General features: G+C 43.1%; 1 protein-coding gene across 2 annotated transcripts in view; it reads left to right on the forward strand.

Moving 5' to 3' along the window:
- Positions 1-12,871, forward strand: part of SLC12A1 (solute carrier family 12 member 1) — a gene marked incomplete at its 5' end in the record, with an annotated part of 76,689 nt that overhangs the window by 48,815 nt on the left and 15,003 nt on the right. For both annotated transcript variants that reach the window (XM_080931120.1, XM_080931121.1), the window contains 3 exons: positions 838-944; positions 3,264-3,346; positions 12,060-12,203. In XM_080931120.1, the coding sequence (XP_080787246.1) occupies positions 838-944; positions 3,264-3,346; positions 12,060-12,203 (334 nt within the window). The remainder of the gene's footprint in view (positions 1-837; positions 945-3,263; positions 3,347-12,059; positions 12,204-12,871) is intronic.

Genomic DNA, 12,871 nt, shown 5'->3' on the forward strand with positions numbered 1-12,871 from the left:
CATGACCTAGGTCACCTCCCTTCATGCTCGGCTCGCCTTATTTTTATGTGTCAATATCTAACTAAACTTGGAGATTCAGAGGAAGTGCCACCCCTCCATGAAGCTGTGAGCCACCAGCTGAAGCACATGTCTGCCTTGGTGCTTCCACAAGACCGTTGTATTTATTCCTGTGTTAAAACGGCTTATGTGTATCTTGTCTCCTCCAAACTATCCCAGGCTCCTCCTGGGGAGTGCCTCAACTATCCCTTTGCAATTAATAGAGGTTTCATAATATTACCACATTAAATGTGGTCAACTGGAAGTCATATCTTGTCATCTAAAGATGACTGACATTGCTGATATGAAATATGACAGCTAAGAACACGGTCATGCAAGAGCATTCTGTTTTGGGACAGCGCAGCTCAGTCATTCCTCAGCAAATAATACGAGGAGGTTTTTAATGGTCCTTGTATACAGAGATCTCTGAAATGTGGATTTCGTTGTTGACATCGTTTTGGGCATCACAGGTGGAAAGGGGATCTGAACGACTGCTATGACATGCCTGTCGGCAGTTAAGCCAACTCTTGCTTGACTTTAACTTACTGATCCATTTTAATGAGCACTAATTCTGCAAGGCTCCGTCTCTGTCATCTGAAATCCATTTATGACTGAGATGATTTAAAGCCGGTCTCCCTATTTTATGCTTGGGTACGGGCATGAAGGACATGCATTAAGAGGTAATCTAATCTTCAGAATCTTCAGAACATTACTTCAGTGCTATGTGACATCATCTGTCACTCGCCCTAGTATTTTACTGGCGTGGTAAGGATGGCTCATGTGTTTATGTCCTCTGTTTAGGCCTCAGGCTTGGGGAGGATGAAGCCCAACACTCTAGTGATTGGATACAAAAAAAACTGGAGGAAAGCCCCCTTGTCTGAGCTGGAGAACTACGTGGGAATCATACAGTAAGTGACAGCCTTGGGGATGAGTCTTTGTTTATCATACATTAACCAGGGCTGCTTTCTTGCATCAGATCCGGTTTCCAGAGAACACATTCTTCTGACCCTGTACACTCTTTACCAAAGGAAAAGCCCACACCACCAGTAAAAAGTGGAGGGAGATAGAGTAGCAGAGGACCTGGGGTGGGGTGATGCTGGACAAAGAAATGTGTGAAGTTCTAACCTAAATGCCTATTTACTAGATTAAAGGACATGCAGAGGGAAAGGGAATTTTCTTTGAAGGTGTTTAGAATCCGGGTTGGGTTATTTTGCTAACAAACAAGGTGGAGAAAGAAATATGCAAATTTCAGAGCTGTGTACATCCTCGGGGTCTAGTAATTGATGCAGTATCCCTGTGGTCAGCCTCCCCACAATCTCAAATACCCAATCCAGAGGGTCAAAATGACTGAGCCTAGTCACATCAAACTGAGGAAGCCCCTGGCTCTTACAACACATTTAACAATTGGTCTTCTTGGTAGTAAAATCCAATGTCAACTAAGGTGACCCATGTATGCACTAGTATAAAATTGAATAATTCTAGCACAAAGGAGAAGACAGGAGGAAGGTAGCCACACATCTGCTCTGCATTCCCTTTCCTTGTGTTTGCTGTTGCTTCCAGTAAGATACACTGTTATTGCTAACACTGGGCTGCTGAATATTGTCTTACTGTTCTCCTTTGAACATAAGGTCTTCATTGTCTGCACTGCTCTTAAGTATGGTTTCTTTTATTTAGAATCTGTCTTAGTTTTCGATGGTATTTAAAACAACAGAGATGTTTTACCCTACAGTTTGATGAGTTGGAACTCTGACCATTATCTTACTGTACCTGAGTCAGAGTGGACCAAGCTAAATTGTCCTCAGAAGGTTCTAGTACAAGCCCTGCCTTGTCTTTCTAGCTGCCCGATAGTGAATGTAGCTGGTGGCACTTTTTCTCCATCTCCAATCCAGCAATGGCCACATTGGCTCAACCTCTTCTGTCTCTCAACCTCATTTTCAAACACCTTTGTCACTCTATCTGGCCTGGGCAGCCATTGCAAGATACTCTCCTTACCTCAAAGCTCTTGACCTTTTGCCTTGTGAGGAAATATAGTCTTAGGTCTTAGGAATTATGATGCCTTTTGAAGCCATCAATCTACCTATCAAAGAACATATCTTAGATAAAACAAATTGTCTAGTATTTCATAATCAAGTTTAAATAGAAATAAGGTGTGCTTTTGTAGAGTTCTGTGTTAAGATGCGCCTGTTTTATTAAGTGACGATGATTTATGTTTTGAGTGTTGAGTGAGTTGGTATTTCTGTTACACTGAACTTCTTCATATCACTCCCTGAAAGTTCAGGTTGAATTCTTATTGGAAGCTTGTTGCTTATGGTGACCAACTACAGACTACAGTGATGCTATGGAGGGTGGCCTGACCGCAGGGGCTCTGGGTCTGAGTTCTACTGATGCATGAACAAGGGAACTTCCAGAAGCAAACGTTTAGTAACACAATTAAGCAACAGGCTTGCTTTCAGATGTACAACATGTACTACAGGAGATGAGATAAACCAAACAATTTCCCCTTCTCTTCTACATCCTTTAATCTCTTTGGGTGTGTGCAGAGAAGGCATCAGAGCCATCTCTAAGTATGTAGGATTTCTAGGGAGAAGCGCTGCTCCAAAGGACCTGTGCAGGGTCCAAGATGAAAGTCCCATGGAGACACTGGAAATGTTTTTGTTTGTTTGTTTGTTGACAGGGCTTCAGCTACATAGGCCTGGCTGTCCTGGCAGTCACTATACAGACTGGGCTGGCCATGAACTCAGAAAACTGTCTGCCTTTGCCTTCTGACCTCTATACTAGAAACATTTTAGGCCATGAGCTTGGTATCAGACATCACTGAAGATGTCTTTCCAGTGACAGGGAGGAGAGGCTTATAATCAAAAGATGTTACAATCTATAAATGTTCCATTCTAAATACATCAGATTGTTTTGATCCCTTAATAACAGATTAATTATTTAAAAGTATGTAGAGATCTCTTAACAAAAATATCTAGCTGGTGGGACTATTTGAACAAATCAGCTTCAATGTGAATAACTTATTTACCTCTATGCAGAATTTATTTTTTTAAAGGCACAAAGGAAGAAACAAACAAAACAAAACAAAACAAAAAACACTGGCTCTTAGTTGTATTCTAAAGTGCATTTTAATAGCTTCATGATATCAACATCTTAAAGAGGAGTTTAGTGTTTACCCCAAGTGTGAGAGTTAAAGAAAACACTGGACACACTCCAATTGCTTCCTCTTTCAGTGACGCCTTTGACTTTGAGATCGGTGTAGTCATAGTCAGAATCAGCCAAGGGTTTGACATCTCTCCAGTTCTCCAAGTACAAGGTAAGTATTTTCCTTATCCACTCAACAGATGGTGAATTGTTTTAGGTGGTTGAATCAGAACAGCACTTTGTGTGAACAAAATGATTATGCCTTAGCCCATGGTGTGTGCACTCCATCTCTGCTTACTCGTGGCTAACACATGTGCCTTTGCCTTGGTAATCAGTGATGTAGACTAACTCTGGGTAGTTAATGATTTTTCTTAATGCAATACCACAAAGCCAGCATGAAGGTAAATAAACACCTTCAGTAAAGTAGCCTGCCAAATCAATTTTTTGCAAGATGTTTCCCATGGTAAAGCACGTATTTGCTTTTAGGTGACCAAGAACTGGTTTGTAGTTGACTATAAATGAATGAATTGAATCTGAATGTGTCATGCCTTTGAATCACTAGTCTAATGCACAGGCAGAAAGACTCCTTCTGACCAGAAACTGTTTCTTCTCTGTAGATGATTGTGTGGGAGTTGTTTAGTCTTGGAATCTAGACAGATCCTCTTGGTATATGAGGAAAGGAGAGCATATAAGAGGAATTTCTGAAAGATTAGGCAAGAACATGAATACACCTCTTCAATTGCACTTCTTAATGGAGTCCTCTAATGATGCTGAGATGAAGGGATATTTTGGGATGCCTGTTGTATGACGTGCAGAGTGCAGGTGAAGATGTTAGTAGTAGTAGTAGTAGTAGTAGTAGTAATAGTAATAATAATAATAATAGTAATAATAATAATAATAATAATAATAATAATAATAATAATAAAATTCTGGTCTCTACACTTAAGAAGCTGGCACTGTAGTGGGGAAATGGATATTACTGTGATCATTATATATCCATGAGAAATTGTGGAAAAGAAGGGGCATCTAATCCCAAAGAGGCTTCCCGGAAGAAATATGGTCTGAAGTTTAGTGGGCAAGTCTAAGTTAGGTAAGCAACGTAGAGGGACAGAAGTCTAGTAAGGCGTGGGAACAAGCATCTCTTGCCCAAAGGTGAATGTGAGGAAAGGTTGAGATGAGCAATGGGAAGGGGTTTGGCACATGTACAGCCATAGCAGACCGCCAAAGAAGAAAGTATGAGGCAGGGACTGACTACCAAGGGCTTCCCTAGCTTCTTCTATCATACTGAAAATGGAAGATCATAGTTGGTCACCAGTGAAAGCCATCAGAAGAATTTCAGCAAGGATAGAATGGCCAAACATGGGTTATAAAGTTCGTACTATTTCAGTCATTTGGAGCATGACTCAAAGAGGCCTAGAATGTAGGAAGGAATCTCATTTTCTCTCATATGTGAAATCTAGATTTACGTATACATACATAAATGTACCATGAAAGCAGAAGTGGGTAAATTTGAGGTAGAAAGGGGACCAGTAGCAGAGGGCAGGGCAGAGAGCGGAGGGAAGTCAGAGAGAACAAATTTGAGCAAGACACAGTGATATGTCTATATAAAAATGTCAAAAAACACAAAATAGTAAGCTAAGAAAAAAAGACTATGAAGACATATCCTTTTTTTAAAAAAAAATCTATAGTAATGGAAGCAAGGAGATGTAACAGCCTAATCCTGGAAAGCTTCTTCAAGGACAAAGAGAACAAATGAGATGGAGAAGTATTTTGGAAGCATAAGGAACAGCACTGGGCGTTGATGGGATGTACAGTACTTGGGACGGGAAGCTGTGGATTTAAAACTGCCCTGGCTGGTTAAATGCTGGAGCCAGCAAAGGAGATGGGAAGTGCAAGGAAAGGCTTAAACAGGAGGGACATCGGTTTCAACTCAAAGGTGGTGGGAAAGCCTGCTGGGGTGTTCACTAGGTAGTCAAGACTCCTAATTACCTACATCTGAGATCCAGACTTGATTGTTACTGGCTAAACTGTGCCCCACTAATGAGCAAACTGATACCTCAGGATGGAAGTGTCTGCAGAGGTTGTCCTTAACAACACAATTAAGATAAAATAGGGTCACACTGATACACCACAGTTCAACGTCTCTAGTGCTCTTGCAGAAAGAGGTCAGGACACAGAGCTGGGCGCTGCCATGGGGGACACACCCACCCTCAAGCCATGCCCAGTGGCCTTGGGATAATTACCTCAGTTAACGCCTTGACACTGGAATTCTCATCTCCTGAACTGTGGGAAACAAATGTCCATTTCATCTCTTTAATGCATGGTGGTTGCATGACTGTCCATAGGAAATGAAGGCAGAAAACTATCGTAGGTAAGGGAGAAACAGAAACCACCACAATGGAAATAGAGCCCAAGAGAGAAGCTAGGAGGGAGGGAGGCAGAACGGGAAAAGGGCCAGCAGATTGGGTTCAAGAGAACCATGGGAATAATCAGTATTATTAGAGATAGCAGTCAAGCCCAGCTACAGTGAATGAAATATACCGGACATGGCATATGTAATTGTAGTGAAAGAGATTTCTCTAGAATTATAGTGTTGAAATCCCTGTTCAGATCTTGCTGAGGCAGCCATATTGTTGAGGTGCCATGGGAAAAACTTCCCTGTCATGTCTAGGAGACACACTCTTCCGCAGCAGATGTCCTGGTCCCCTGGCTTTTACGATCATTATGGCACCTCTTCCATGATGTTCCCTGAGCCTTAAATGTAGGAGCTGTGTTAGAGATGTACCATTTGGTTCTGGGCAACCCATGGTCAGTTCTTCTGTGCATTTTGGTCAGGTGTGGTTTCTGTAAGTCTCCCCATCTACCGGAAAGAGAAGTTTCTTGGATGAGGGATGAAGACTACACTTAAGGGTATAGTATAAACCCTTAGAATTCAGTTAAGAATTATGCTGCTGTGGTAAAGTGGCAGTGGTAGGTTTTCCTCTATGATTCATGACTTAACTAGTCCTGGGGAGTAGGCTAGGTTTCCAGTACCAGGCATGATCTCCCTCTTGTTGAGTGGGCCTTAAGTCCAACTAGAGAGCTGTTGGTTACTGCTGAGATGTAAGTGTCACTATTGCATCTTGTTGTAGCTCATGGGAATCAGAACTGGGTAAGGCTATTGGCTGCTTCCCTCCTGTAGAAGCTTCCATAGTACCTCCTGGCACTACAAAAGCTAGTCCTCAGGGAGAAGGCTTCCTAGTCAAATCCACCTTGAATCCTCCAAGTCCTGTGTCCTATCTACTTTGATTTTATTTCTGGCTTGGCTGCTCTCTTGTTTTCTACCTAAAAACGAGAATGACAAACATACAACCTGTATTTAGATTATGCATCTGGCTTGTGCATTATGTTAGTCTCTTTAAGCTGATATATGGGGTGGAGCTGAAACACCACCTCTACTATCACTGCTCCAGGCACCAGAAATAATATGTAGTGTTTCTCAAAGGAGCCTGAACTACATAGCTCCTTTAAATTTCCCAATGAATAAGTAGTATTTAGCTCAACTTGGATGTTTGAATTATTTCTGCTTCTTAACCAAGAAAGAGAAAGTACAGTTAGATGCTAAGAAAAGAACGATAAGTACCAACCGTCTAGGTGAACAAAAATGCAATGTCACACACATCCACAGAGGGCACGTGAGCTAAAGACAAACAAACAGAATGACAGGAATTAGCTTGCTACCACGGCACCACACTTCATTCTGAAGCTTCAATAATTTATGGCACAAGCCTCATGGTAGATTTTGGATTAGAAGAAACAAACTTGCAGCTCTTTGTATTATACTGTAATATAGGTCTTAGTAAGAACCCGATGAATCTGCAGTATCACATCACTGTATGTTAATGATTATCATCATAGCCCTTCCCAACATGGGCACCGCAGCGCTGTCACAGATTGGGATGCAAGGGAAACATTAGCAATGCAGAGCGCATATCCAACAGTTAATAAAGCAGTGAGTAGAAATCAGCTTTCTAGGTAATTTACCAGCTAATGGCAGTTGTCTCTATACTATGTCACAGACTCACAGGACAATAACTTTTTGTAGAAATAAGATGAATACTCGGGACATTCCAACTCGTGCACTGCAGCAAGTCACCTGATACTGATGACTAATACGTCTTCTTAATAAATTAATGTATTGCCTGACAACAGACCGGAAAAAAAAAAAAAACATGGCATTTCATATTTTTCCCAGGGATATTTAGCAAGTTTGTCAATTGCAACAAAGAATCCGGATTGCGCCGGTAGTAAATGAAGGGGTAGACCGTGGTTTCGCAGTTGAGTACCCTGTGTAAGTACCGCTCGATTTATGACCCACCCAGAGCACGGTGATACTGCTGTGTCCAACCAAGTGGCTTAGCAAAATAAAGACAGATGGCCGGGCAGTAAATAATTGCTTGATTGGAAGACAGGGCTGCAGGACTGCTCCCTGCCTCCAACCCAGCCTGACTCCACTTGGGGTTCAGCAATGGATCCACATAAGCATGTGTGGCTTCAAGTTGATTGACCAAGGGATGAGTTCAAATTTAACAATGAATAAAGGAAAAATGAGGCTGGAAGATGGGAGGGAACTCAACTGCCCTCTGGCTTTCTCTGCTCCTCCTTCTGCTGTCCTTAAGATTCAAAGCAGATGGTGAATGATAAGCCCTTAAATGACGTCATTTAAAAAAAATAGCACAGTAGAGCACGTGGAGCAATTTTGACAGCTAAATCCAATTTCAAAATACAGTCTCTCTAGTCGGTTACCAGGTAGCTGGTTTATTGTACGCTTGAGAACACAGGGACCACTATTCAAAGCAGTTGGGATATCTGGTCTCACTACAATTGTTTTGGGGTGTGCAGGAAGAAAGTTATTCAACTGACAATCCAAAGATCATTTACTCCCTCCATTATAACCGTGGGATTCTCTCTTGAAATCTATAAAAGCGAAGGGCAGGCAGATATGTCCCTGAAAAGGAGTAAAGGACACAGTATTCAACCTGTGGGCCTTGACCCTGAGGGGGTCAAGTGGCCTTTTTACAGGGGTCACCTAAGAGCATCAGAAAACAGAGATATTTGCATTCTGATTCATAGCGATAGCAAAGTTACAGTTATGAAAGTAGCAAGGAAAATAATTTCATGGCTGGGGGGTCAACAGAAAGTGAGGAACTGTATTAAAAGGTCCCAGCATTAGGAAGGTTGCGGTCCATGGTAATAGGGGGTTACAATAGGGTGTGGTGGCGAAGTCCTGTAATCCCAGCCCTAACAACGCTGAAGTAAGAAGATCAGGAGTTGAATGAGAGCCAGCCTAGGCTACTAAGTGAGCTTGAGGCTAGCTGAGGCTATGAAAGACTCAAAGGCAGTGGTGGCAGAATCTAACGTTAGAATTGGACAAAGAAGACATGTCACTGGCTACATGACCTTGGATAAATCACCTGAACTGTCTGTGTCCACATTCCTTTAGAACGAAATGAGAACCAAAACCTGCTTTCCCTGGGTACCAGCATCTGCAGCAAAGGCTTCCTAAATGTTGTAATTCCTAAATATTCAAAGTTGGAGCTGAGCATAGGAGCACAGACTTGCAATCCCAGCACTTGGGGTCAGGAGGCAGAGGTTAAAGACAACCTCAGCTACATAAAGAATTCTAGGCTACAGAAGAAAACCCTGTTTCAAAAGAAAGAAAAAGAAAAGAAAAGAAAACACCACCAACAACAAGGCAGTAGCAATGGTGGTGTTGGTGGCTGTGGCTGTGGAATGAGGAATCTTTAATGTCGCCCTCTTGGCTCCCTTGAGTCCCCTCCCCCTTTGTGACTAATAGTTATATTTTGCAATACACCTGGACAGTATCCCTCTTAAATGTTTTAGGAAAGTCTACTGTTCTTCCATTCCTCATTTCCAGTGCAAACAGAGGTGTGCAGTACATCAGTTATAATTTGAAAACCAGACCATCAAAGGCCACTTCTGTTTCGCACTGCAGTGTGGGGAGTTTCCTGGGACAGGGGTCTTCCATCTCCCACAAAGTAAACAACGACGAATCATCTCTGTGGAAAACTCCAATGCTCACTGTGCAGTGGAGACATCTTCACTGCATGACCCTGAGACCCAAGATGGCTAGGCAAGCTGACTTCAGCAAGGACTTTGCTAGCCTGTCTGCTCTACAAGGAAACTAATGAATTCAAAGCATAGGAACAGAGACCTCTGTCCTCCTGGTCTGGGTTTCTGCAGTTTGCTTGTCCTGGAACAAACCTCAGGAGTAACTCAGATAAGCGAACTCCTTTTCAAAAGAGGACATAAACCATCTTTGCCCAAGCAGAGCACGCGTTGGGGTGCACAGTTAGCCCTAAAGGCAGGGTGTGCTGGAACATGTCAAAGAAAGAAAAGGGAGGAGCCTCTCCCCTGTGCTGTCCTTTTAGCTGCCCCCAGGAAATTCACAGCTAAACTGGAAAAGAATGTCCCAGCTGGAGCTCTGAGATGCCTCCCATACAACCCAGATCCGTTGAGCCCTCCCTAAGATGACGTGTTCCAGAAGCATCACTGGGGGTGTGGCTTGGCATCCTGTCCCTGCAAATGTTTTAGTTTGTGTGATGAAGAGGCCAGCAGTTAATAGAAACAACTAAGTAATCTTAACAAGCCACACGAAGGGCTTCATGCTGGGAAACACATAGACTGGCTGTCAAACTAACCTCTTTATACTCAAGTCCTGACCTGGGTTGATGATAGTCATACACGTTATTTAACCTCTTTGAACTCTGCCCCTCCCCCCATGTACAAAACAAGAGAGTGACTGTAGCCTTTTCCAAGCTGTTTGGAAAAGAATAAGCCATAGCGTCCAGAGAGAGTGTCTGGCCTTCTCCAATGCTTAGCTTGCTTTGCATGAGAAGTCCTACTTCCAGGAGCAACATAAAGACCCTGCCTGACAAACACATCGTTTCTCAGTTCCCCCTGAAGCTCCGAGGCAGATGACTGCTCTTTATTTGTTTTATGGAGCTCAAAGGGTGGGAAGAGAAGTGTTCCAATGTTTCAGTACATAGGAGGCCTGAGGCATAGAGAGGGTGAATGAAGCCACAGAAAGCCAGCTGCTGAGCTCTTCTGGGCTGTGGCCCCTCACAGTGTAGCTTGCCCTCACCTTCTAAAGTCAGGGCAAGCATGACCCGCCTGAACTCTAACACCATCAGCTACATTTCCCAGCCTTCCTATGGCTGCTCATCTTGACAGCCTTGGAAGCTTTCGGGAGATCCCATGCGTGACTAGACCCTAAATCTCATGCCACTGGCAAAAGGTGAATTGCTAAAACCTGGGAATGGGCCGGGTGGTCCTGAATAGCTAGCTAACAGCAGCATCCAAGGGGTGTGCTGGCTCTGACAGATTTAATGTGAAATGGTTCCCTTCACAGAGACAAGGCAGTGGGTTCCCGGGGCTGACATTTACAGAAGCCCTAGCAGGGTTTTATAACATGGAAGAATCTACGTTTTCCGCCTTCACCCTTGGAGCAGCGGATTCTCAGCAGGCCATGAGATGGGAGATCTGACTGAAGCTGAAGATGCGTGTTAGCTCAGCACTGTCATGTGACTGTTTATTAACTCTTGCTTGCTAAGGTCAAGGACAGATTATATATTATATTAGGGAGTAGAGAGAGGGGGAGGGGGAGATACAAGAGAGACACACAAAGAAGTAGGAGAGGGAGTTAGGAAAGGAGAGGGATGGGAGATATCAGAACTCAGAAAAACTAAAAAGGCAGTCAGATACAAGCTCAAAGCCTGGACAATGGTCCCGAACCTTCTGGAGGAAGTTTGGCACGGTTTGACTCTTGGCTCATGCGTTGTGAAGGACTTTTCGGCCGCCCTGATCCCTGGCATTCCCTCAGCCGTCTTTCCTAGTTTGGCTTTGGGTGCTCACTTCATTTTTCTGGGTTTTTTTTTTTTTTTTTTTTCACTTAGGAGAGATAATCTGTGCCTGGTATTTTGTTCACTGAAGTTTGTATTCAGAAATTATAGAAGTTTATTATACGATCTGGTTATCTTTCTGTAATTTGCTCCCCATTCCCTTTGGCCCTTTGAGACAGTCTTAAAGATTTATTTATTTACTATATATGAGTATACTTTAGCTGTCTGCAGATACACCAGAAGAGGGCATCAGATCTCATTACAGATGGCTGTGAGCCACCATGTGGTTGCTGGGAATTGAACTCAGGACCTCTGGAAGAGCAGTCAGTGCTCTAACCACTGAGCCATCTCCCCAGCCCGAGACAGTCTCATAATAGTCTGGAGCTGGCATGAGACTTATTTGTGTAGCCAAGGAAGACCTTGAAATTCTGGACCCTCTGCCTCCACCTCCCAAGTGTTGGGATTACATGTGATTCTTGCTGTTAGTTTTATGTTTCAATTCATAGGCCTTCCTATGTGCAGATACCTGCCCAGCATTGATAACCAACATACCTGCACAGCATATGTGCTTAACATACATGCCCAACATACTTCTGCAATATTGTTTCTTCTGCTTTTTGAAAGCCTTATGTGGTAACTTGACCCTTAAGTCAGTGATCTAGCAGTGACGTCATCTCAGTAGATGGCTTTTCTGGATGGTGGTGACAGGGGTTAAATCAGAAGTAGCCTTTCTTGCCCTCACAAATGAAAGCCCCATGACTTCATGCATGGAGCTGTTTTCCTGAGCTAGCCATTATGACTTCCTGAATACAATTTACGGAACACATTACTTTTTTAATGATTGGGACAGAAAATTATCAAACCATGTGCATATTTGCACACATCTAATTGTATAATTACATAAAATGCTCGATTATTTATAAGATTGTTCCTAAAAGCTTGGTTCCTCCGAGTGGCGTTGCTGACCATGTCTGCTCTCTTCAGATGAACTGGAGAAACTGGAACAGGAGAGATTGGCTCTGGAGGCTGCGATCAAAGACAACGAGTGTGAGGAGGGAAAGGGGGGCATCCGAGGCTTGTTTAAGAAGGCCGGCAAACTGAACATTACCAAGTCAGCCCCTAAAAAAGGTGAGCCCTTTTAAACCTTAAGAACATGACTTCAAGAAGAGCCATAGCTGAACATCCCAAAGGGGTCAGAAGAAGCATCTAAGACACTGAGTAGGGGAGGGCACCAAAACATCTCTTTCAGGAAAGCAGCATCATGAAGCACGTTATACTGCCTTTCTGTTCTATTTTTTATATATATGTGGAGTTGCCTAGTGCTTACAGACTAGCTGCCCCAGAATGTCTGCTGAGATGGAAACATGGACAATTTAGAACCAGTAATGCCCACTAATTTATCTATACAATCCTTACCTTGCAGATGTCTCAGGGGCATGCAGTTAGCTAGTGCAGGAGGCAAAGGGGACAGCTAGATGCATCCCTGTGAGTAAGCAGGAGGAGAGACTGGGTACTCTGTGTACTCCACTCACACGGCTTGCTGCATGTAGTTTTAGTTTAGTGGTAGGCTTATCTCTGCGTGTCTGGAAGACATCCTGAGGACAGAAGATCCAAAATGAAAGAATTTTATTTAAGTTGTAGAAACAGGAGACTTATTTACTCTTGAGAATTGCCTTCCTACCTGAGCAAGAGTAAGTTTAATTTTAAATAGGTCCACAGTGACCTCTGCTGGTCAAAAACCAGAATACATACAGACCACCAGAGACTGTCACACACTGGTGTGAGACTTCAGAGTT

Source organism: Micromys minutus, assembly GCF_963924665.1.
Source record: "Micromys minutus genome assembly, chromosome: 17".
Classification (NCBI taxonomy): Eukaryota; Metazoa; Chordata; class Mammalia; order Rodentia; family Muridae; genus Micromys; species Micromys minutus.